The sequence below is a fragment of the Haliaeetus albicilla genome, chromosome 10 (genome assembly GCF_947461875.1).
Source record: "Haliaeetus albicilla chromosome 10, bHalAlb1.1, whole genome shotgun sequence".
NCBI classification, from domain to species: domain Eukaryota; kingdom Metazoa; phylum Chordata; class Aves; order Accipitriformes; family Accipitridae; genus Haliaeetus; species Haliaeetus albicilla.
Genome location: NC_091492.1, coordinates 23,496,762 through 23,520,963, shown reverse-complemented (window position 1 = coordinate 23,520,963; position 24,202 = coordinate 23,496,762). Strand labels below are relative to the sequence as shown.

The 24,202-nt window shown below is 59.5% G+C and overlaps 3 protein-coding genes across 4 annotated transcripts; 2 read left to right on the top strand and 1 right to left on the bottom strand.

Moving 5' to 3' along the window:
* The first annotated feature begins 447 nt into the window (after nucleotides 1-447).
* On the top strand, nucleotides 448-7,485 carry CCDC102A (coiled-coil domain containing 102A). The gene is made up of 9 exons (XM_069793970.1): nucleotides 448-523; nucleotides 2,262-2,853; nucleotides 4,155-4,357; nucleotides 4,473-4,581; nucleotides 4,836-4,952; nucleotides 5,040-5,249; nucleotides 5,518-5,688; nucleotides 5,780-5,883; nucleotides 6,949-7,485. Exons 2-9 carry the CDS (start codon nucleotides 2,320-2,322, stop codon nucleotides 7,073-7,075), a joined length of 1,575 nt encoding a protein of 524 aa, XP_069650071.1. The 5' UTR covers nucleotides 448-523; nucleotides 2,262-2,319; the 3' UTR covers nucleotides 7,076-7,485.
* Nucleotides 7,486-8,346: 861 nt separating this feature from the next.
* DOK4 (docking protein 4) lies at nucleotides 8,347-14,343 on the top strand. 2 transcript variants are annotated; one of them, XM_069793972.1, is made up of 9 exons: nucleotides 8,347-8,457; nucleotides 9,724-9,935; nucleotides 10,788-10,895; nucleotides 11,329-11,443; nucleotides 11,538-11,657; nucleotides 11,802-11,991; nucleotides 12,307-12,445; nucleotides 12,535-12,658; nucleotides 12,807-14,343. In XM_069793972.1, the coding sequence occupies exons 2-9, from the start codon at nucleotides 9,870-9,872 to the stop codon at nucleotides 12,818-12,820; spliced, it is 876 nt and encodes a 291-aa protein (XP_069650073.1). In that variant the 5' UTR covers nucleotides 8,347-8,457; nucleotides 9,724-9,869; the 3' UTR covers nucleotides 12,821-14,343. The 2 variants fall into 2 exon arrangements, with proteins under 2 accessions (XP_069650073.1, XP_069650072.1); XM_069793971.1 differs by having other exon boundaries at nucleotides 12,755-14,343.
* Nucleotides 14,344-16,218: 1,875 nt separating this feature from the next.
* POLR2C (RNA polymerase II subunit C) lies at nucleotides 16,219-24,164 on the bottom strand. Its single transcript, XM_069793980.1, has 9 exons — nucleotides 24,005-24,164; nucleotides 23,624-23,673; nucleotides 23,276-23,344; nucleotides 23,039-23,091; nucleotides 22,784-22,912; nucleotides 21,665-21,716; nucleotides 20,984-21,152; nucleotides 17,412-17,486; nucleotides 16,219-16,743 (listed from the first exon to the last, which is right to left on the bottom strand). Exons 1-9 carry the CDS (start codon nucleotides 24,088-24,090, stop codon nucleotides 16,599-16,601), a joined length of 828 nt encoding a protein of 275 aa, XP_069650081.1. The 5' UTR covers nucleotides 24,091-24,164; the 3' UTR covers nucleotides 16,219-16,598.
* Between the last annotated feature and the right edge of the window lie 38 nt (nucleotides 24,165-24,202).

The following is a 24,202-nucleotide window of genomic DNA, read 5'->3' as shown; positions in this document are numbered from 1 at the left end:
CTGCGCAAATGCCTGCAACACGTTTGTGCGCAGGCATCGCTGTGCACGCGCTCCTTGGTGCAGACGCTTGCGTGCCACCCGCCTGCACCTAAAAACGCCTGCAGAAACACCCACGAGCAAGCTCCGCCGTGGGCAAACACCCGCCTGCACGCGTGTGCAAGCATGTCATCGTGCACCCACGCGCAACACGCACGTGCATCGCTGGGCACGGCCTCCCACATGCAAACACCCGTGTAAAACCTCCCCCGAGCATAACCGCTGGGAAACCCCACGCGTGCAAGCACAAGCACAAGCACGCGAGCATACTCCCCCCACCCCCCCCCGCCGCACAGGCAGGAAACGCAACCGCGGCCACGGGCTGGGCTCCGGCAGCGGGACCGGCCCCCCCACCCCACCCCCCCGGGGCGCGGGCGGGGGGCGGGAGCGGCGGGGGGAGGAGGAGGAGGAGGGGGAGGAGGAGGAGACTCCGCCGGCAGCGCCCCGGCCCGCGCGGGCTGCCCGTACCGCCGCCGCGCCGCTACCGGTGAGAGAGCGGGGCGGGCCGGGCCGGCGGGCGGGCGGGCGGGCCGCGGCACCGGCGGCACCGGCGCGACGGGAAACTTGCGGGAAACTTTGGCCGGGGTTAGGGGGGTGGGGGGTGGCGCGCCAGGACGGGGCGGAGCAGGGCGGGCCGGGCGGTACCGAGCCGAGCCGGGCGGTACGGGGCCGAGCGGGGCCGAGCCGGGCCGGGCGGTACCGGCCGTACCGGGCCGGGACGGGCCGGGGCGGGGCGGGCGCGGAGGAATGCGGCGGCTCCCGCGGGCCGGGGCGCGTCACCGCCGGAGGCGGAGTGGCAGCGCCCGCGACCAATGGGGAGGCACGGGGGGCGGGCGGTTCCGCCCCCGCCGGGAGTCCGGGACGGCCGGCGGGGGCCGCGCGCCGGAGCCCGGGGGGGGGGGGAGCGCGCTCCAGGCGCGTTCCCGCGGGTCCTGCACAGGGGCCGGTGCTCCACGCGTGCTCTTCGTGGGTGTTCCAGGGGTGCCCGTGATCCAGGCGTGCACCCCGTGGGTGTTGCACGGGGGCCGGTGCTCCACGTGTACTCCCGTGGGTGTTGCACGGGGGCCGGTGCTCCTGTGAGCACTGCAGGGACGGCGGTGCTGCCACGGGCATTGCACGGGTGCCCGTGCTGCTGCAGGTGTTGCACAGGTGCCCGTGCTCCGTCTGTGCTCCCGTGGGCATCGCACGGGTGCCGGTGCTGCCGTGGGCATTACACAGCAGCTGGGGGTCTGCCGGTGCCGGATCCCACCGGGACCTGGATTTCCTCCCCGGGGCAGCAGCCCGTGCAGGCAGCAGGAGAGCGCAGGCCAGGGCTTGCCTCCGAGTTTTACCAAAACTTCACCGTTTCATATCAGCAAATATCATCAGAGAAATTAATTTTTTCCCCCGTGCAAAGCACATAATTGCCATCGGCCGATGCTTCCGCTGTTCCGGCACCGGCTCTCACAGCCCGGCCAGATTTGGCGGTGGGTCTGGGCTGCACCATCCCCCCGAAAACCTGCCGGGAGGCTGCGGGCTGCCCGCGGCCGGGCTCTGTACTTATCCCATTAGGGTGCACAGCAGCCTCCCATTAAGGTTTCCTGGGGCGGTTTACCCGCCTGGCTCAGCCGGGATGTGAGATCCGTGCTGGGATGTAGGAGGTCAGCGCCGGCCCTTTGTTGCGGCATCACCGGAGAGCGTGTCTGGCCGCCTCGGCACGCATCCTGCCGCCGTGGCTGGTTTGGTCTTCCGGAGCTGTTCCTGCCTCGCTGGCACCGGATCCAGGCTTTAACCCTCACTGGAGCCGCCAGGGTGCAGCCGGGTCCCCCCACCACAGCACCGGGGATGGTCTTGGAGGCCTGCAGATGATGTCATCCTGATGACCTCATGTGGATGACATCATCCAGATGACATGTAGACGTTGATGCCTCTGGGGCACTGGCAGAGGTGCCCTGGGCCAGGCTGGTGCCTGCTGCAGCGCCAAGCTGGGACGTGGTGCCAGTGGCTGGGCGGTGGGCTGCGGTCCTCGCTGGGGACCCTGCTGGGGCCATCACCAGGGACCTTGCCGGGGCCATCACCGGGGACCTTGCCGGAGTCCTCACCGGGGACCTGACCAGGATCCATGCCGGGGACCTCGTTGCTCAGTGTGCCGCTCCCCCCAAAACCAGGGGCAGTGGTCCCCCCTTCCCTCCAGCCCTCTCCTGCAACCCCCCCGGGGCCCCCCTGACCCCTCCTGTCTCCCGCAGGTCCCCGGGCGGAGACGCCGCCCCGACGGTGACGGCCATGCCCTAGGGGAGACCCGCCATGAGCCAAAGCGGGGCCTCGCGCCTGGCCGGCTCCCCGCCGCTGCCGGGGGGCTCGCTGCTGGCCCTACTGGCCCCCGAACCCTCCCCGTCCCCCCCCAGTGGGACGCCCTCGCCTGGCCCCCCACCGGCACTGCTGGAAGGGGACTGGGAAGGGCGGGAGGAGCTGCGGCTGCGGGAGCTGGAGGAGGCGCGGGCGCGGGCGGCCCAGATGGAGAAGACGATGCGATGGTGGTCGGACTGCACGGCCAACTGGCGGGAGAAATGGAGCAAGGTGCGGGCCGAACGCAACCGGGCCCGCGAGGAGGTGCGGCAGCTGCGGCATCGCCTGGAAGCCCTCACCAAGGAGTTGGCCGGCCTGCGCCGTGACCGTGACCGGCCAGAGGAGCGCCCGCCGCCCACCCGCCCGCCGGCACGGCTTCATGGCCGGCCCGGCACCGGCAGCCCACCCAACATCGACGGGGCGGAGGGAGAGGCCGACCCCGAGCATGAGCCTGTGCGGGATGTGGGGGCCGAGGCACCACAGAAAGCCAAGGTGGGGGGGTAGGGGGGCTGGTTGGGGCGAGCAGGGCTGGCAGGGTGCCGTGGGGGTCTCCCCAAGCCATCACTGCCTGCGGGTGCCCGTGGGGTCACTCCCTGCCCCACTAAGGCGGGCAGCGTGGGGGGCCAGACCCCTTGGAGCAGCACGGGGGGGGACAGGCCCCTCTCAGAGCAGTACAGGGGGGTCAGATGCGTCTTGGGTTAGCGTGGGGGGGTCAGACTCCCTCAGAGCAGCACAGGGGGCTCAGGGCCCTCTCAGAGCAGTGTCATGTGGTCAGACCCCTCTCGGAGCAAGATTTTGGGCTCAGACCCCTCAGAGCAGCAGGTTGGGTGGGACGGGCCCCTCTTGAAGCAGCCTTGCGGGTCAGACATTTTGGAGCAGCGTGCAGGGGTCAGACCCCTCTCAGAGCAGTATCATGGGGTCAGACCCCTCTTGGAACAGCATTGAGGGGGGTCAGACCCCTCTCAGAGCAGTGTCATGGGGGGGGTGCAGGACCCTCATAGCCCCATGCAGCAAGATCACCTCGGCACTGGCTCTGGTCCCTTTCTTGGGGCTTTCCCTTTAGAAGCACTAGGCAAAAGTCGGTGTGCCGGTACAGGGGACGGTGGCTTTGGCAGTGCTGGTGGCATCTCCCAGCAACGGCTCGAATGCCAGGGTGGCCGTACGGGCTTCTGGCAGAGGTCTGTGCTGAAGGGAGGAGGAGGAGGAGCAGGAGAAAGGAGGGGACACCAGAGCCGTCCCAGAGATGCTCCCATCTGCTCCAGCCATCCCCTCTCTGCTGCCATCGGCTCTGTTGCGATGCAGAAGTCACCACTCGGGGTGCCACGCTGTGTCGGTTTGGTCTACCTGATGGCACGGCTGCCGAGCAGCAAATCTGAGGCTAATCTGAGCATCCCCGGCGGGCTCCCCACTTGGTCCCCGGGGACGTCCCCTCCCCAGAAAACCCCTGCAGCTCATTTGCCACGCACTCATGGAGCCTTGTAGAAGATTGCCTATGTAGCGGTTGCGGCGAGGTCAGTGTAATAAATCAGAATTATCCCAAATTTCTAGCGAGGCAGGGAGCCGGCAGCAGAGCATGGTGGTGTATGGGAGCTCCCCTGGGAGGACGGGTCCCTCTCCATCAGCCTCAGGGGGTCCTTGGGGACCGGAGGGAGGGATGCTGCTGGGTTTGGTTGGAGGGATGTTCTTGGTTATGGGGTGAAGGCTGGGTGCTCTAGGGGGTGGGAAGCCAGGGCTGCCCCCTCACCCATTGGTGACTCCCTGTCCCCTGTGCCGGGCCACCCACGGCGCCGCAGGAGCTGGAGCTGATGGAAAACATCTTGACGAGCAAGCAGGATGAGAATTGGGAGCAGCGGGGCCCCCGGGCCTCCTTCGCCCGCCAGGAACGGAGCCGCCTGCTCTGGGAGGACGTCAGTGTCATGGAGGAGGATGCCACCAAAGTCACCGCCCTGAAGCTGAGGCTGGATGAGTGCCAAAAAGTGCTGCTCAAGGAGCGGGAGTGAGTGCTCAGGGTGTCATCCTTGCAGGGTGCCAGCTGAGCCCAGCCTGGTCCCCACCGGGATGGGACATCCCATGGAGTCCTGCCGGCTGTCACCAGCATTGCCTCTCCCCAGGGACAAGCTGGCGCTCAGCAAGAGCATCGAGAAGCTGGAGGGCGAGCTCAGCCAGTGGAAGATCAAGTACGAGGAGCTCAACAAGAACAAGCAGGAGGTGATGAAGCAGGTGAGTGAGGTGCCTGGGGACCAGGGGTGCCCCCGGGGGGGTGGCCTGTCCCCCAGCAGGTGGCATCTCCTCATGGTTGGACATGGTGACCCACAGCCACCTCCCTGACTCCAGTGTGCTCATTAAGAGTCTTAATTAGAGCTGTTGAGCCAGTTGGTCCGTCTGCAGAGGTTGGGTGGATGGGTGCGGGCAGGGCTCAGGTGGCACAAGGTGGGTGCACCCCGCCCACCTTGGGTGCTGTCCCCCCCCTACAGCTCAACATCCTAAAGGAGATCCACCAGGATGAGCTGGGGCGCATCTCGGAGGACCTGGAGGATGAGCTGGGCGCTCGCTCCAGCATGGACAAGAAGCTGGCGGAGCTGCGTGCGGAGGTGAGGCCAAACCCCAGTGCAGGGGGGTGAAGGGAGTGGTGAGGGGTGTCCCCACTGCCCCCCAGCCACCCCATGTCCCTGTCCCAGATGGAGCGGCTGCAGGCAGAGAACGCAGCCGAGTGGGGCCGGCGGGAGCGGCTGGAGACAGAGAAGCTCAACCTGGAGCGGGAGAACAAGAAGCTGCGGGCACAGATCGAGGACCTGGAGGAGGTGCTGGCTCGCAAGCGGCGCCAGACAGCCAGCGCCCTGGACACTGACCTCAAAACCATTCAGGCCGAGCTCTTCGAGAAGAACAAGGTGCCATGGGGGTGGTCCTGTTCCCCACCACTCCCTCCCTGGGTGACTCTGTCACTTCAGCAGTGGCTCAGCATTCCCCAGGACCTCCTCAAGCCCCAACTCTGCCACCACCCTTCATCTAAGGGGTGGTAGTGACCCCATCCTTGCTCCATCAGCCCCTCTATCATGGTGTGGGGTGGTGGGAGAGGTACCTGGAGTGGGAGAAGGGGGCACCCGGCAGTGGGGGTGGCTCTCACCTGCTCAGCCCCCCACCCTGTGCCCACCTCAGGAGCTGGCTGACCTGAAGCACATCCACACCAAGCTGAAGAAGCAGTACCAGGAGAAGATGGCTGAGCTGGCCCATGCCAACCGCCGCGTGGAGCAGCACGAGGGTGAGGTGAAGAAGCTGCGCCTGAGGGTGGAGGAGCTGAAGAAGGAGCTGGCCCAAGCTGAGGACGAGGTGAGGAATCTCGCGCCGGTGGTGGGGACGGGGGTGGGCAGCTCCACTCCCTCCATGGCTGCCAACAGCCCCGTCCCATCCCATGCTGCAGCTGGATGAGGCCCACAACCAGACACGGAAGCTGCAGCGGTCACTGGATGAGCAGACAGAGCAGAGCGAGAGCTTCCAGGTGCAGCTGGAGCATCTGCAGTCCCGGTGAGCAGGAGACTGGGGGGGGACCACGGTGGGGACCATCAAGGGCCCATGGGTAGGATGACGTTCTCCTTGCCACCATCCCTCAACTGGCATCTCCCTGGTTGAACCCTGGGCTGTGTGGCCAAAGTGCCTTCAACAACCTTGGAGGGTATGCAACCATCCTTGGAGCAGCCTTCACCGCACTGCAAACTGGATGGCATTTACCTCCCAGTTAAACCAGCATAAGACTGCCCACTGACCAGTACAGCCTAGTTTCATGCCACTTGGGGTTTCACCTGCCGGTACCCAGGGCCAGAGCAGGCTTCGAGCATCCCACACTGGTTTGGGGAGTCAGGAGGTGGGTTTTATTACCCTTAAAAACTTTCCCTGCCTCGCTTCGCCTCTCCAGCCTTAAAGAGCTGAAATGGCCGTGAGGGATCGATGCCGCATCTCTGGGAGGCGCTGAGGGGGTTGTGTTTATAATATTCCTTTATTTTATTGGGACGTCTTCATTAAATCATAGAGGAATAATGGAGGCTTCATCTTCACCCCCCCTTCAGCCTCCCCGTGCGCTTGTCCTTAAATAATTGATGCCTTCCAGTAAAACACAGCAAACTGGTCAGATCTGACCAGGTTCTGGGCCTTTTGATTTCAAATTTGCTTCATAAATTTTTGTTGATGAATTTTCATGCAAGGGCATTTGAGGAGCTAAAACCACCACAGGTTCCCGCGAATGGGGGCTCTTGGGTTGTTTTGGGGGGATTCCTGTTTTAGGGGGATGACTCCTCCCTGCTCTGCACTGTCGGCTGAGTCCGAGATGCCCAGTGGGAAGGTGTCCAGCACTGGAGGGTTTTAGCTGGTGCCCCACTTGTGCCGAGCATCATCCAGGGCTCCCCGACCCCACGCTGGAGGGTTGGCTCCAGGCTGGGAGGCTGATCCTGCACCCAGAGCTTAGTGGGAGCCGCAGCAATGGGGTCCCACTGGGGTGCGGTCATGCTGTAGGGGTGCAGGGGGATGGGCTCAGCTTCGGCGTACCCCCAGGGCTGCACCCCGCCGCCCCCCACCCCGGCAGCTCTCTCTCAACAGGCTGCGGCGGCAGCAGAGCACCCCACTTTTTGGGAAGATGCGCAGCACCCGCTTCGACCCCGATGACGCCGGGGACGGCACCAGTGACCCTGACGAGGATGAGGACCTGCAGATCCAGGTGCCCTAGAGACCAGGGCCAGGTGCCACCACCACGGGGATGTCCCATGGCGGTCCTCTGCCCACAAGTGCCTGTCGCCATGGGGCCTGGCCATGCGGTGACCTTCCTATAGATGGGGAAACTGAGGCATGGAGCAGCAGGGAGGAATTTGCCCAGGGATGCTCCAAGCCCGCTGCCTCTCAGACAGTATCTGATGCCCCTTGGCCACCCGCATCTCCTGGGACACAGATGTGGCCACCAAAGCCAGCATCGCTGAGCAGCCCAGGAGGAAGAAGTGCAGGGCAGAAAGGGGCATTGAGCCCTGCAGCTGGCCACGGTCTCCTGCCCACTTTTTTATATATATATTATATATATGTATGTATTTGTATATGATTTTTTTTATCATAAATACAGAGCCCAGAGGGGCCCGGGCTCTGGTGGTGGCTTGGGCTGTTGGTCTTTTCCCACGCGGGAGTGAGAATGGAGGAGACGGGAGGGGACAGCATGGGGCAGAAATGGCATTTCTCCGTCAGTGGGGCTGGATGTGTGGCTGCTGGTGTCACCCCGCTGCCATCGCTGCCCCCGTGCTTGGGGACAAGCCCAGCTCATGTGTAAAGCCCATCCCTGTGCCTGTGAAGTGAGAAGCGGGGGTTGCGGGGCGGCTGATAATGCTCGTGGCCATAGAGGTGCCCACATCTGCAGGGCTGTGGCGGGCAGGCAGAGGTGGGTGCTCTCCCATGGGTGCAGGGGTGCTCACCCATGGGTGCTGACTGCCCCAGCCCAGGCCCCTGCAGCCTAGCCCCTCCAGAGCAGGGCCTCGTGGGGCTTTGGAGGAACTCAGACACAACCTTATTAAAAATTAATATTTCAGTGAGCTCATCCCCTCGCTCTGCCTTTTAATTGATTGGCTGAAAGCATGGCTCTGCTGCTCACAGGCTTTTTTTTAATGTCTTTTTATTTCCAGCGATTATTCACTTTTTTATGGCCCAACAAATGAGGCTGCGGGGGTGGAGGTGCCTGCAGGCGGTTTCGGGGGGGGGCCTGAAATGCAGAGTTTTGGGGGGCACAGAAGGGGGGGACGGGGATGAGGAGACATCTGCCTGCGCCTAGGGACAGTGGCTCGGTGAGAAGCTGCCGCCACCCGTCAGTCACCACGGGGCATTCACTCTGAAGCCTAATGATGTGCACGCAGGAAACCTTTCCAAGGTGGCCAGTTGTGGCCCTGGCTGGGCCGGGCCGAGCGAGGCCGGGCCCGGAGGGACGGCGGAGGCAGCCTGGGGTGAAGGGGGGGGGGCGGGGCCTGGAGGGGCGTGGTCTGGGCGGGACCGGGGCGGGCGGGGCCGCGCGGCTCCAGGGCTCGCAGCGACGCGGAGCCGGACGCCGGAGCCGCCGCCTGCAGCGGGAGGGTCCGGGTAAGGCCGGGGGAGGGACGGGACGGGACTACGCGGCAGGGGACCGGCTGCGGGGGGAGGTGACGCGGGACGGGGCTTGGCCGAGGTGACAAGCGTCGGGGGGGCCCGGCCGGGGGGTGGCAGCGCGGGGAGGGAGGATGCCGGTGAGAGCGGCGGAGACCTGGGGGTGATGGAGGGGTGAGGAGTGCGGGGGCTTGGGGGTGACCGACGTGACAGATCAGGGGGTGGGTTGGGTCGGGGCGGGGGGCAGGAGGTGTCCCCCCAGCATCTCTGAATTCCCTTCGGGTGCTGATGTGCGTGGGGTGGGGGTGATGGAGGGGGATGTTCCCCTCAGGCGAGCGCGGGCTCCAGTCCCTCTGGGGACAGCGGGGGGTCCCTAGGGTGCTGTCCCCAGCCCCCATCATCCCCACTCCCTGGTCCCGATGGGCCACGGGCCACCACAGAGCAGCACCTGGGGTCCCAGGCAGCAGGGTCAGCCTGGCTCCTGAGGGGGGGACGGGGGACACAAGCCATCCCGGTGGTACCCAGACAGGCTGTGGCAGTGGTTGTGGTGGCTGGGGGGGGACACTGGGGCGTAGTCGCTGCGGGATGGCCCCTGTGGTCCGTCCCTGGTGGGATGGATGGGGCTGGATCCCCCTGGGTGCTGGGGCTTTGGGGACCAGGGCGTCACCGGAATGGAGCAGTCTGGCTCCAGAGCATCCCTGGGGATGGCCCCATCCCGTTTCCTAGGTTACTGCCTTCTCTAGGGGATTTTTCCAGCTGGGAAAGGAACCTGGTGGGAACCGGGTGGCGGGACCAGGCTGAATGAGGCCGAGCTCATGGCAGGGCTGGAGGGAGGCTGGGTTGTGCCGGGGGGGTGAGGTTGGGAGCCGGGGTCCCTTTGGTACCCAGTGCTGGGGCCGAAGCACCCCATGGCAGAGCTGGCCTGGCTGGGCAAGAGGTCATTAACACTGAACCCTACTGATACCCAGCAGCCGAGGCCATGTTGCTGCCCAAGCGAGCAGTCTGGGAGGAAGGAGGGACAGTACAAGAGGCGATGAAGACCTGTGGGCGAGGTCCAGCATGGGTGTCCCCTGGGAGACATGTTGGGGCTGGTGGCAGGGGGACCGCTTGTGCGTGCCGGCCTGGCACTGCCGCGCTGGCAGGGGTTAACATCGGATTGTTCCACTCGGATGGTTCAGGCAGCGAAGGGAGGAGGAAGAGGAGGAGGAGGAGGAGGAGGAGGAGGAAGATGTCACCCGTCGATCTGTCATTTCTCTTTTCCAGCCAGGATGGGGGACACCGCTAGCACCAAGCTGGGCCGGTGGTGAGGCAGGGGGGTACAGAGGAAGAGGATGGAGAGGGGGGGGCGAAGGTGAAGGCAGGCAGCCCCCCCCTCCCAAAATATCCCCCCACCCCATCAGGCCATCACCATGGCGACGAATTTTAACGACATCATTAAGCAAGGCTACGTGAGGATGAAGAGCAAGAAGCTGGGGGTGAGTGGGGGTCTCAGGGAATGGGCGGGTGGGGGGGCACCCGTGGATTTGGGGTGCTGGTTGCTGCGAGAGGTGACATGGCGGGGTCCCCCGGCCACATTGCCTCTCGTGGCAACCTGCACCCCTGGTTTTGGATTGAATAAGCAGCATTTTGGGGACTGGGGGGTGGTGGTGCAGGGGCAGACCACTTGTTGGTACCCAAATCATCCAGCAGCCCCAGGGGCTCAGATCCTGCACTGGGTGGCACCCCCTCATTGGACACAGGTCACCATGGGGATTTGAGGGGGTGTCTCTGAGCCCTCCCCACACCTCCCCCATGCCTCAGTTTCCCTCCACACCCAATTTTGGCACCAGGGATGCCCCACGCTGGTGGGGGGTCTGCTGGGTGCAAATTAGGGGGATGCTGGAGTGCAGCACCCATAGGTGGGGGGTCAGGGGGTTTGGTCACCCGCCTCCATCGCTCAGAGCCAGCAGTAACGAGCATGCTGGGTAATTTCACGGTAATTAGGGAGAACAAAGAGGGAGCGGGCTTGAGGGGGGGGACTTGCTTGGGGACGATGGCCCCGCCACCCCCGGAGGCAGGGGCTGCAGGAGAGGGGACAGGGAGACATCGGGATGGGGGTCCCTCTGGGACCCTTACCCATGTTTGTTAATTAAGCTCATTAATTAGCGTTGGCGGGGGTGGGGGGGATGATGGCAGCCCTGGGCTATCCCCAGCCCCAGCGTCCCCTCCTGTCCCCAGGCCAGGAGGGTCAGCAGGACAGGGCAGGGGTCCTGAGGAAGGGGATGGGGACATGGGGACAGGGACCCCCACCTGCACCGCAGCAGCTGCCGGCACTCTCTGTCCGGCAGATCTACCGGCGGTGCTGGCTGGTCTTCCGGAAATCCTCCAGCAAAGGGCCCCAGCGCCTGGAGAAGTACCCGGATGAGAAGTCGGCGTGCCTGCGTGGGTGCCCCAAGGTGAGAGGGTGCAGTGGAGGGGTGCTGGGTGCTGCGTGCTGCTTGGGGCCACATGCCAGAGTGGGTCCCTCCTCACCTAAACTTGCTGGGCTGAAGCTGGGTGGCTGTCGCTCCATGTACTTCAGTGGGATGCAGCAGTGTCTGGGTGCTGCAGGGTCTGGGTGCTGCAGGGGCCACGTTTGGGTGCAGCAGCCAGGGTCTCGGTGCAGCAGCTGGGGTCTGGGTGCCACCGAGCTCTGGGTGCAGCAGCCAGGATCTTAATGCCACGGTGGCCAGGTCTGGGTGCCGCAAGGGCTGGGGTCTGGGTGCAGCAGCCAGGATCTGGGTGCCACGGCAGCCGGGGTCTGGGTGCAGCAGCAGCTGGGTTCTGGGTGCAGCGAGTCTGGGTTTGGGTGCAGCCCTCAGTAACCCCCCCTCCCCGTCACCTCCGCAGGTGACTGACATCAGCAATGTCAAGTGCATCACCCGGCTGCCCAAGGAGACCAAGAGACAGGCTGTGGCCATCGTTTTCACCGATGACTCTGCCCGGACCTTCACTTGCGATTCGGGTACGGGGCAGCGCCCAGGGGAGCTGGGCTGGGGTGCCGGGGGGGCACCCCGGTTTGGCCGGGGTCGCCCAGGGGCTGCGGTGGTGCCTTGCAGAGCTGGAGGCGGAGGAGTGGTACAAGACGCTGTCGGTGGAGTGCCTGGGCGCCCGCCTGAACGACATCAGCCTGGGGGAGCCTGACCTGCTGGCGCCCGGCGTGCAGTGCGAGCAGACGGGTGAGCGTGTGGCGGCGGGGCGTTCGCTCAGGGCTCGGCCTCACTACGTGCCCCCCCCCGAATTATTTTATTTTATTTTATTTTATTTTATTTTATTTTATTTTATTTTATTTTATTTTATTTTATTTTATTTTCCCTCTCCAGACCGGTTCAACGTGTTCCTCCTCCCTTGCCCCAACCTGGACGTTTACGGCGAGTGCAAGCTGCAGATCACCCACGAAAACATCTACCTCTGGGACACGCACAACCCCCGGGTGAAGCTGGTCTCCTGGCCCCTCTGCTCCCTGCGCCGCTACGGGCGTGACGCCACTCGCTTCACCTTCGAGGCCGGACGGTGAGATGTCACCCTCGCTGGGACGGGGACCATCACTGGGTGCCTTCATCCTGCTGGGCGCAGCAGGAGGCAGCACTGCTGCCATCGCCCCGGGGCAGGCCTGACGCTGGGGTGATGGCCACAGCCTGCATAGGGTGCCCCATGGCCCGGGAGGTTTGGGGCTGGTGCTGGTCCCAGCTCAGCACCATGGAGGGGACACAGGGACAGCACTTAAAGCATGGGAAGCTGGGCCGGCTGCCACCCTGGGGGGGTGGGTATTTTTTATCATCCCTCGGCTTGGGGACCCCAGTGACACCCCATGCCCCGTCCCCACAGGATGTGTGATGCGGGGGAAGGTCTCTACACCTTCCAGACCCAGGAGGGCGAGCAGATCTACCAGCGTGTGCACAGTGCCACGTTGGCCATTGCCGAGCAACACAAGAGGGTCCTGCTGGAGATGGAGAAGAACGTCAGGGTGAGTTCCAGCCCACCGTGGGTACACGGCTTGGGTGGGGGGGTCAGGGCACCCTGTGTCACCCTCACCCCCCCCCTCATCCACTGCAGCTGCTGAACAAGGGCACCGAGCACTTCTCCTACCCCTGCACCCCCACCACCATGCTGCCCCGCAGCGCCTACTGGCACCACATCACCGGCTCCCAGAACATGGCCGAGTCCTCCAGCTACGCTGGTGAGTGTCCCTGTCCCCCACTGAGGAGCCGCCGCTCCTCCAGCCCCCAGAGCATGTGTGTCCCCTCCACGAGCCCACCCTCTGCTTTGTCCCCAGGGGAGGCATACACGGGCCCCCAGGCCAGCTCGGACACTGACCTCCTCAACAGGTTCATCTTGCTGAAGCCAAAGTCCTCCAAAAGCGACAAGCCTGAAAGCAGGGAGCCCACATCGTCCCCGTGAGCCAGCGCGGGGCGGGGAATGGGACCACGGTGGGGGTCCCCTTTTTCTTCCCCAAGAGGTGGCAAGGATGCAGGCAGCCACCCCTCCAAGTCCCCAGGAAGACCAAGCTGGGACATCCTCCGAGCCAAGACCTGGGGGGAACAGGGGCTGGCTCACACCCTGGCCTGACGTTAGTGGAGATGATGGCTGGCTCAGCCTCAACTGACTTGAAATATATATTGAATATCCGTATTATAAGCGATTTTTCCTTCTCACATGAATGCAAACTTTGTGGCTGCCGAAGAGCCCTCAGGCAGAGATGCTCAGAGGTTTTTTGACTCTTGGGATCCAGCTGGGAGGTCAAGAGGCAGGGGGGTATCAAGAAATGTGGTGTGGTTTTTGTGAGAGGGGAAGGCTGGAGCATCACCCTGCTGCGGGGACAGAGCAGCGCTGGAAGATGTGGCTGTGCCAGGCTGATGGTGCGGGGTCCCAGCATCTCACACCCCACCCCGTGAAAAGTAGGGTGCTCCTGGGGATGATGCACCACCACCCCTGAGCTGATTTTTTGCACTTCTTGAAGCTATTTAAACACTTGCTGTAGAATTGAGATGTCTCAGGAGAAACTGGTTTTCCTTCTGGGGGATCGGCTGGGGTGAGCGGCCTGGCAGACCCAAGCCCCCGCCGGCTTTCCAGGGCTGCCCCCACCCCAGCACCCCTCACTCCTCCACCCACAGCCGCTTCCCCTGGCCATGCCCCTGGTTTATCTGCTGGTGGGCAACCCAGGGACTGGTTTTGGCCAGTAGCATCTGTCCCTTGAGGGGGCAGCTTTGTGGATCTAAAAAGTCCCTGGGCAGAGAAGCCCATGCCGATAAGGGGAGAGCCGCGTTTCTCCATGCATTCCCATCGTCCTCGCTCCCTCCTTGCCTGCCAGTTCGGCTGGGTGAAAGCCCTTGCCTTGGAGGGGGGAGCTGGGTTTCATGTGCTGAACTCAAAAGCAATTGATTTTTTCTAGTTCTCCTATTTATTGACCTCCTTTAGAAGGGCTATCTTTTTATTGCCGTGCAAACCTTGGTGTTTCTTTGGAGTCTTCTTTTGGTCTGGGTTGGGTGGTCAGTGGTTTTATTTCTGCCCTTAAAGCTCCAGGTCCGTGCTTTGAGGACAGGGAGTGTTGTGATGTGGGAACCTGTGGTCTGTAAATACTGTGTCTTGGGTTGGTGTAGCTTGTGGCTGAGGCTGGGGGGGGGGGATGGCGGGACAGAAGACGGCTGCTCCCTGCAGCACGGCCAGGCGCCGAGGGGCTCGGGCTCGTCGGTACCCCAGCACCGGCCGGTAGCACATCCTCCCCCAGGTGAGGGGTGTAACCCGCTCTCTTTTCCCAGCTACACACCTCATCTGGAAAAGATTTCACATTTATTACCAAAAATGTTTGGGTTTTCTTTTTTTTTAAGGACTTGCTCAATGAATAAACAATCCTTATCCACCCTTCCTGTTTGTCCATTCCATCCAAATGCGGTCGGGAAGTGCGAGTGGGAGTAGTGCCTGCCAGAGAGAAAAATGCTGATGCAGGGAGATTTCCTGACGCTCCCAGCAGCGTGCCTGGCTCAAAGCTTTGTTCTGCCTCCAGCCATGGCCAGGATATTTCAAGTGAAGCCCTAAAACCACTGGGGAGGGTAGAAGGGCGGAGAGAGTTGCCACCCTCCATCGACTAACCCCAAGTGAAACAGGATGCCAGCACCCCACTGTCACCCCTCACCTCCAGCCACCCAGGGCTCCAGGGACATGCCAGGGCAGTGGTGGCTCCAAGTCCCTGGGCGAAGGAGTTTCAAGCCGCTCCATCTCCCAGCTCTTCCAGAATTGTGCCAGTTCAGTTACCCGTGCCGTGACTGTCCAGCAGAGCACTGGCCTCAAGGTGAGACAGCCACGCCAGCCAGGGCAGGGAAATCTTGGGGAGCCGTGCTGCAACCGGCTGTGCCAGGGCAAGGACACTGAAGCAGCAGCCCGGCTGCAGCAGCTCTTCCCTGGAGGGGAGGGCAGCGCTGACGTGGGCTGCTCTCTCCTACTCAGCATGAGCACCCATCCCAGCACCACAAACCTTTCCCAAGCCCCACGTCCATGCTGGGACGAGCGCAGTGGCACACACGCCTTCCCCTTCCTCCCAGCCCCCACGGTCAGGACAAGGCAGATCTCTCCAAGAAAGCGTCACCGAGAAGCTCATCCCAAGTCCTGCTGGGTGCTGACAGAGGGGAGGAGAATTTAGAATAATGTGAAAAGATTATTCTTTTATTCATTACTAGTCAGATGATTGTTTCAGCACAGTTAGATTGTTTTCCATTGATCTTGGAAACACAAAATACTCTGGAAGGTTCTGACATTATGCCTGTATGATTTTTGCAAGAAGGGATTGCATAGGGGTTTTTTTCAGCAATGAACAAAACAGTGTTTGGAGTTCATTGAAGAATCTTAATTTTATATTATTCAGATGCGTATCAGTGACAACAAAAAAGCACGCACCTATTTTAAACATCATTTTGGGAAGAAAAAAAATTTTTTTGTGGGTGCTGGTCTCTTCTGTCAGGTGGCTAGAGATAGGACAAGAGGAAATGGCCTCAAGTTGAGGCAAGGGAGATTTAGGTTAGATATTATGAAAAATTTTTTTATTGAGAGGGTTGTCAAACATTGGAATAGGCTGCCCAGGGAAGTGGTTGAGTCTCCATCCCTGGAGGTATTCAAAAAGTGAGTGCACGGGGTACTTCAGGACATGGTTTAGTGGGTATGGTTGATGGTTGGACTCGATGATCTTGAAGGTCTTTTCCAACCTAAATGATTCTATGAGAATGGGTGACCCAGGTAATCACTGGAGCCCTTCAGCCACTGCCACGGTGGTCACGGTTTGGGACCTACACCAAGCTCCAGCCCAGCACACAACCCGCCTTGGGGCTGCAGGCACACTGGAAGTTGTCAGCCAGGGGTTATTAATGATGGACTCCCTGCCATCCCAGCACCTAACATAAAGATTATATAGTGTATGGGTAAAGTCTGCTCCAAAGGAGTCTTTAAATACAGCTGAGCCTGCCTGGCTCATCTGGGCTTCCCTGCAGCACTGCCTTCTGCAGCATCTCGCTTACCAGCCCAGCCTCAAACATCTGCTTTAAATGTAGCGCTGGATCGGTAAACGACGGGCTACCTGCTGGAGGGGATTCTGGTCTCCTTAGGAGATTATGTCAAGAGCAGCAATCAGCAGTAGAGAGCTATGCTCCCTCCAAAGCAGATCTCATTAAGTTAATGTCTATTGGAGAGAAGTAAATGACGTGACATCTCCTCCTGCAGCCCCAGACGAGCTTTCAGGGATGACAAAACACAGAGGAGGTAAAGCTTTATTCAGCACAGAAGGACTGGACATGCAAATAAGGTAGGGTTGTGTAACTGAGGTACACCTCTTCCCAATACCAAACACCACTTGGCCAGGATCCAAAACTCTGGCCTAAAACTCTGGGATCACTTAGAGACAAAGCCTGTTCCAGTGAAGGTGCTCACCGATTCCCTTCCTGCTTTACCCTACACATCACGCTGGCTTTCCCTCGGAAGGGGGGCCGGGGAAGAGGTGTAACCAACCAGCACAGCTGGGCCAGAAGAGGCAGAGGGAGATGGGGAGGTAAAAGCCTCAGCCCAGAGTGCTGCTGGAAAGAGCCAGGAACCTTCTGCCTCACTCACACCTGAGCACTCTCTCGCAAGGGGTCATCTCAGTTTATAGTGAGGACGTCGCTCTGAATCTCATGGCTTAGCTGGGTCTGGAGGTCACTCAGTTTCTTCTTCAGGCCGGACAGTGCGGAGAGAACAATGGTCTCTGGGCGCAGAGAACCACAGGACTCCACGTTGTAATAAAACCTGAGGTTACAAGCCAGGGGGTTAAGTCACCATCTGCTCTGCGAGGAGGTGCAAAACCAGAGAGCACCCGCAGAATGGTTCCAGCCCATCCGGAGCCACCATAGGGAGATCTGCCGGGAATCCCCACCATCAGCATCATTCACCTCCCAACCAGGCAAGAGCCAGCACTGCCCCTCTACAACCACCATGTCAACACTCGTGACTCCACAGGCTGCAAGAGCAGTTCTGAGATTTTTTTTCTGTTCAGCACTGTGACTTGCGAGCCAGCACAGAGCCCCATGCCATGGAGTAAGGCTGGCTGCAGGCACTTCTGCAGTGCAAATAACCTGGGTACCACCAGCAATCAGAGCATGAGAGCCCCACATGGGTGAATAAATATCCTAAGCCATTTTCCCCTGCAGGCCTCACACTTCACCAAGTGCTGCACTGCCGTACTTGATAACGTGAACTCAGGAGAGCCATCTAGTATCTCCTGGAGGGGAAAAGCTGCCAGGCCTGGGCATATCACCAGTTAACTCCAACTTCTGCCCTGCTTTTCAGGGAACACCAGGTCCCTGGGCTGGCAAACTTCAGCACAGAGTAGATACTCTTGTATTAACGAAAGCCAAAGAAATGCACCCAGCTAGTCCCCCCACTTCCCAGCTGTGGCAGTGCATTCAGCTTCCTACCTCTCTGGCTTCCCATTGGGGTCATAGGGAGCCTGAGCATCCTCCTCGTCAATCTCTGAGTACTCACTCTTGGGCCTGGAATCAAAGAGCAGGAAAGGTTAGCACACAGCCCAGGCACTCTACGGCACTGTTTGGCCCCAGAGAGTGAGAACTGGGGCTCACATCCAGCAGACAAAGGAGCAGTCATCAAACGAACATCAAGTCACAGAAAAAAAGCTGTCCCCCACATTGCCCTTTCTAGCTCCTCATTAATGCCATACAGTCACCCAGCAGCACCTGAGGAAGAGGCTCAGCCCTGCTCTGCCCAAACTCAGCGAGCCCTGTGCGGGGTACTGTGGCTCCATCCACCTACACTGGCACACTCTGGCAGGTGCTTACAGCGAAGGGATGTCGATGCCTGAAGGGACTGTGTTTATGGAGCCTGGACACTGTGAAGCAATGGACCTTGTGTTATCTTTTCTTTCTACTCTTCACTGCAGCACTTCAGCACTCCAGCACTCGGTCTGTGCAGCACAGCTGAGATGGAAAGGCCTGGTCAGTTTGTGCTCAGCAGGAAAAAAAATCTCCTGTACTTCAGACACCAGCTGTGTCAGTGAGCCCCGTCCTGATGTCCTGCACCTCCACTCCTCTACACACATTGCTACCAAAATCACTGCAATACCTGTGCATCAGCTAGGCCAACACATCTTTCTACCCGTTGTGTCCCTTGACTTACAGAGCATCATGCTGCAAAGACTGTTTGGAAGCACTTAATCCATGTACGAAAACCCAAAGCCTTGAGCTGAGAAGCCAGCACAGAAAATCTTGTCCCCACCAAGGTCTCCTGCTGACCTTCCTCTCCCCCAGCAATGTCAAGAAAGGCTGATCCTAGCACCCTATCATCAGCTGCCTTAAATAAAGGTGCACTTCCCAAACAAATACTCCATCTGTAACAAACCACTGAGAGAGATAGTGTTAATGGAGCTGGGCCTTCATGTTACTTGCAGAACCAGCCACGACCGAAAACAGGGCAGAGGTTTCCACCACCATGACAGCTGCTTTGAGAGTCCAGCTGCGTACCAGTGCTCTGCCAACAGCCTCAAAAAGCAATTAGCATGAAAAACCAAACTAAAAATAATAACTAGCCTTGGATAGCAGAGGCCTTTGTATTGTCTTCACAGAGAATCAGATGAACTTGGAAAGGCAGACATATCATCAGGGAACAGGCAGCTCCTATGTCAATCTTCCTTTGGGATTTTTCCAACTTTTACATATATTTTGTCAAGAACATCTCAAAAACTGTTTCCAGGTACCCAGCCTGTTGTATAACATACCAGGTTCCTGAAGACACAGCTGACTCTGCCACCAAACAAAAGAATTCCCTGGCCACCCAGCCAGGGAATTGCCTCATTGCCGAGGTACATGGGCTCAGCCACGCAGCTGGGGTTGTTCTCCATGACACCGACATCTCCAAAAACCCAAACTCTCCAGAAGTCACACTGTGACATTCCATGTACAAAAAAGTGGCAAACCCGATGATACCTCAGCCTGCCTGGCACCTGTCTGTCCAGTTCAAAGCAATATGCCAGGTCTGTCACTTCATCAGTGTCAAAGACTTACTATCTAGTGACACAGAAATTAAACCAGAGAATTTTTACAGCACCAAGATGAAACCTAGAATTATTTCAAATCCTGATTTGAAATTCCACACCACAGAGACATTCTTGCTTCTCAAGCATCCAATCTATCACCCAGACAATCAACTGAACTTTGGGGCAATTTACCTGCCAACAAATCATTTGGAAACTTCAAAACTACCCCGTTCCGCTTCCAAAACTGCCAGTGACAAAGGACAGGCCAGCACGTTAACTCTTGTGACATGCTACTAACCACAAAACTGCTGAGCATCATCCTCCTTGGCTCTGCACCACCTCACCACAATAGGCCTCTCACAGACCTTCCCCCCAACAGCCTGGTCTGGAGCTAGCAGTTCCCAAAGTCCAGTTACAGCCCACATGGGCATGTCATCAACGCTAAGAAAAATGCCCATTTCCAGATTTCCAGCATTACCAGCCAGCTTGGTTCCTACTGCAGATCCCAGAGCACCACCCTGACCAAGCGCTGAGGGAGGTGAATGCCTCACATGTCCCGTTCTCACCCAGACTGACTGAACCAGACTGACGAACGCACCCTACGTAGCCCATCAAAGCCAAGTGGGATTTGCTTCTTCCATCTGTAAAACAGGGCTGGGATGGCTGCGGGCAGATCCCAGCCCATTTCACGCATGTTATGGATTCACCTACATCTCCACCCTCAGCGACAAAAGACTTCTCAAGTCTCCCGAGTGCAAACCTAGCCACACAGGATCTCCATGACAGCTCCTGAGCAGAAAGCCCCTGGCAGTCCAGCTGAGGTGTGAAATCTAGGCTAACCGCACCTCCAGGAAGCTCATTTACTGACAGCTAACTTAGCAAGGGACAGCGTAAGGTCATGCTCTGCAATAGGTCTGAGCGCCCAGGCTTGGACCAGACAGTGTGGAGGTACAATAGTCCACTACCTGCCTGCTAGTGCTTGCAGCCATTTGCAGAGTCAAATCTGGCAGCGCAGGGCCTGGCGGCAACAGGAGGAAAACCTGCTGAGCCCCTTCTGCCGCTCAGCCTCCTCTCCAGCTGCAGCTCTGCTCAGGCTTTTGTTCCCGCTTGCTCAGCCCTGGCTTCTGCGGTCCCTGCACCAAACCCTGCTCCTGTACCGAGGTCTTCCTGTCCTTGAGCGCAGCTCTGGCTGCTGCCCTGCCGTTATGGCAGCATATCCACCACCCCCTCCAGTCCCTGCTCTCAGCCTGCTTTGGCTAAAGCACCTGGTTCCTCACTCTGCTGCTGGCTCCAGCGTGCTCGATGACAGGGTGTCTGCTAGGTGGTCACTGGGATGCAGAGCCAGGAGCAGCTCAGGTATCTACTCATGGAAAAGTGCTGCTAGGTGAAGTCCTCACTCTGGCCAAAGCAGCTTTCCAAAAGCAAAATCATGTCACTTTTAGATGAGATGCAGTGTGCTACTGGTACGGAATGATATGTCAGAGCAGAGGAAAGGGCCAGAGAGGAAAACCCTGCTGCCAGAGCTCATGCTCCAGGAGTGAGGAGATGTATGGGTGAAATGAGAACCACACACTGGTCTTCCTCAAACAAACAGGGCTGCAAAATCAGCCTTGCAACCCAACCTTCCACTCTTTGCTCTTGTAGCAACCTCTTCTAACTTGCATGGATTTATTTGTTCCTCAGACCTTACCCTGACCTACAGGCCACTTGTGCAGGGAAGAAAAAACAGGAACGAGTCATAGGGAAGAACATGAAAGTGAGGTAAAACAGCAGTGACAGTACGTGTAGGGGACAACAAGAGGTGGCCACAAACCAGACCACCTTGCATGCAGCTGCAACCAAGTGACTGGCCCTGGTACCCTAACACAGGAGCAGAGTCTGTGCAAGGGAGTGACAGGCATGCTCACAATCACTTACTGACCCCAATTATCCCCAGGGCTGAAATGTAGGTGCCTGCCGGAAAATCTTTTCCAATCCCTCCAGACAGACATTAGGACATACCACTCCTCCGGTTTGGGGTATACAGTGTGCCTCAGCGCGTTGTCTGGGTCATACTCGAATGCTACGCCTGCTGTGGGGTTCCACTTGGCATGCTCCTTGCCAAAGCCCTTCTTGGCATAGGCTCGCAGTCTCAGCTCCTGGCCCTTCCGCAGCTTCACAATGAGGATGTCTGCAGAAAAGCACACGCCCATTTGAGAAGGTTGCAGAGGAGAAATGAGTGTGCAGGATCACACTGGGGCAAAGGCAGGAATTTTTAGTGCCCAGGAAGATGTCACCAGAAGCCAGGGCTTGCTTGGATTCTTAGAGGGGCTCATCTGTGTTCTCAGAGAAGCTGGGAAACATCTTGCTAAGTAAAAAGGAGCTGCACATATGCCCAGAGGCACAGCTCAGGCCTCCAGGCAACAGCAGACAGCACAGCATTTTGCACCTCTGCTGTCCCTAAGCTCTCGCAAGGAGAGAGAAGCACCCTCTGACACAGGACTTTAGTTCCGGGGATAACCTTTAAGTAGCATTAAGACAAAATGCTAACCCCACTGATGCAGTGATGCCAGTGTCTCTCAACTGCCAGCTTTACAGCTGCCTTACGGTTACACAGCTAGTAAAGGAAGAATGAGTTCAAAGAGCCTGAAAGAAAAATTCATCTCCTCCTCCAGCTCTTATTCCCAGTGAAACACCGCTTACCATCCTGCTCCACATAGTCATTGGGGTCGTTGTCTCTACTCCGAGATGTCACCTGCAGGAGAACATCAAAAGCAAGCAAATTAATGGCAAGATCAACTTTTTTCCCCACATCAAATAGCACTGGCCTACAAACATTAGAGACTGCACAGAGCCACTCTAACGTGACTTACAGCAACAAATCCAGCCCACCCTATTTAACCGAAATTGGGACAATTCAGGCAGCTGCAGCTAGGTACACGATATCCCACTCCACCAGCTTGTTTGCCTCCCGAGCTGCTCTCCCCCACAGGATGGAGAGCGCTCCAGCCCAGCCCAGTGCTGCTGCGTGGTTCTGCGACGCAGCCCAAAGTCACTCCCACGACTGCTGGCAGGTGACACAAAGCACTCACAGCACCTCAGCTGAAGGGAGCAAGAGACAGTGGGCTACAGCTAGGCTTTAACCAGGCAGACGCTGTCACCAGCCACCAGAAGCAGCCCCCAGGTTGTGGTGACATCCAGGTGTGGCCTCAATAGCATTTTAAAACATTCTCCATTAAGTGCCTTTGCATCTGTTCTGCTTTGGCGCTGCCAACCCTCCCCAAGGTGACTGGGCAAGGGCTGTTTGGCAGCAGTGCCCTGGCCCAGGCTCCTCACACCTTGCCGCACTGAGAGCCAAGAACCAGAAAACCAGAGGCCTCCGGGTTGCTGCCAAGCCTTCTAAGAGGCTGACCTTGCCAGAGCCCCACCAGCAAGCAGGCAGAAGGAAGGCAGTGACATGGCAGCAGGACACAAGTGCACACGCTCCAAGTGTTCAAGGTGAGATGGAGGGGCAACACGAAAGCCTCCCAAGAGTCTGAGATGAGGGGTGCAGGATGAGGTTTTAACAAGGCCATACTGCTTTGACACACCATCAGACAGCAAATGAAGGACAACAAGGTGAAGAAGAGGAGGGCTCTGGCACACACTGCTGTTTCTGCTGATATTCCTGCTTTGCTCTCCCACTACATTTTAAGTGGGGCTTTGGGCAACGTGAAACGTGCTCACAGCCCTTGTTTTGTCCCCATCCCATACGTTCGCCACCCCAGCCTCAACAGAAACGTAGAGAGGTGACTTGCTGACAAGTGGGAAGATCGCACTGACCGGTATGACCCGAGGGTTGTTCGAGATGAGATCACGGGATGTGACATGACGGGTCTGGTCTTCATTGCACCGGACATCAAGGGTGAACTCCACAGAGCACTCCGGACAGAACTCATCACATGTGCAGTCCTGGGACAGACATGGGTCAAGACCTTTATGTCAAGCCTCTCCCAGGAAGAAATTAGTAGCACTTCCCATCAGATCAGACACCCACCACCATCAAAATAAGCACCCGGGACATTTTGCTTGACTCACTCTGGAATATTGCATCTTATCCACAATGTCATCACTGGTGAGCGGGATGAGACCTGAGGGAAGAAGGAAATTGGGGGAACATCTGAGTGAGATCACAGGAGCACCAACCCTCCTGCTGAGATGGGCAGAGGGACTGCAGCCTCCTGACAATGGTGCTTCAGCGTCTCCGGACTGATTTCGCCCACGACCTCTGCCTTGCTGCACATCTTCATCTTCCTCCCCATGCCCGGCACTCACCCAGCCTGTGTGCAATGAATTCATCATGGAGCACAGAAGAGTTGGCGTCTATCTGGACCCAGTCGATGGCTGCAGAGAGGAAAAAGTCACGAGCTGAGAAATATTTCTGTGGGGAAAAGCTGAGCAGTTAGCGAGAGCGCAGAAAACGTTACGGGGTCTACAGCGAAGCTGCGACAGCGTCTGGTAATACGTAGCACTGGCTAAACACGGGCAAAGGGAGCTGAAAGCAGCTTGGAGGTGCAGGACAAAACGGAGGGGAAGCGATGGGAGTAACGGGGCGAGCAGCCCGAGGGACGGTGACCTCCTGCCAGCACTGGAGGGTAAGCGACGGGACAGGACAGGCGGTACCTATGATGGGGACTTCAGCGATGAACACTCTTCGAATGGAATTCGCCACCCTGAGGGAGAGAAACGGCCGCCTTCAGGCACGAGGGAACGCGGAGCTTCGCGAACCCACCGCCCTGCCCGCAGAGACGCCGGCCGGGGCCCAGGCCGGGGCTTTGTCTCGGAGGCCCCGACCGGGCCCGCACCGGGGGCCGGGGGGGCCGTGCTGGCCGGAAGACGCCGCCACCCGAGGGGGTCAATCCCCGCGGCCCGTCCCGCTGCACCTCCGGGGGGGGGCAGGGCCTGCGGCGGCGGGGGGCGAAGGGTGCCGCCCGCCGGGGCCTACCGCGGCGGCCTGCTTTGTCCCGGGGCCCGGCCCGACCCCGGCCCCGGGGCGGTGCTCACGCCAGGTCCGTGTTCTCGATGATGAACTTGACGTTCTCGTCCGTCAGCTCGGTGATGCGCACGGTGGGCTGGTTGGCGTACGGCATGGCCGCCCCGCTCCGCTCCCGCCGCGCGCGCGCCCGCCCGCCCCCTACCGGCCGCCGCCTCCCAGAGGACCCGCCCGGTCCGTCCCCGCCCCGCTCCCCGCTCCCCGCTCTC

Coding starts and splice junctions, on each gene's coding strand:
- CCDC102A (XM_069793970.1), top strand. CDS start 2,320: ATGAGCCAAAGCGGGGCCTCGCGCCTGGCCGGCTCCCCGCCGCTGCCG. Junction 2,854..4,154: donor AGGCACCACAGAAAGCCAAG/GTGGGGGGGTAG, acceptor ACGGCGCCGCAG/GAGCTGGAGCTGATGGAAAA. Junction 5,884..6,948: donor CTGGAGCATCTGCAGTCCCG/GTGAGCAGGAGA, acceptor CTCTCTCAACAG/GCTGCGGCGGCAGCAGAGCA.
- DOK4 (XM_069793971.1), top strand. CDS start 9,870: ATGGCGACGAATTTTAACGACATCATTAAGCAAGGCTACGTGAGGATG. Junction 11,658..11,801: donor CGTGCAGTGCGAGCAGACGG/GTGAGCGTGTGG, acceptor TTCCCTCTCCAG/ACCGGTTCAACGTGTTCCTC. Junction 11,992..12,306: donor TTCACCTTCGAGGCCGGACG/GTGAGATGTCAC, acceptor CCGTCCCCACAG/GATGTGTGATGCGGGGGAAG.
- POLR2C (XM_069793980.1), bottom strand. CDS start 24,090: ATGCCGTACGCCAACCAGCCCACCGTGCGCATCACCGAGCTGACGGAC. Junction 21,153..21,664: donor TGACTATGTGGAGCAGGATG/GTAAGCGGTGTT, acceptor GCTTTTCTGCAG/ACATCCTCATTGTGAAGCTG. Junction 17,487..20,983: donor TACCCCAAACCGGAGGAGTG/GTATGTCCTAAT, acceptor CTTTGATTCCAG/GCCCAAGAGTGAGTACTCAG.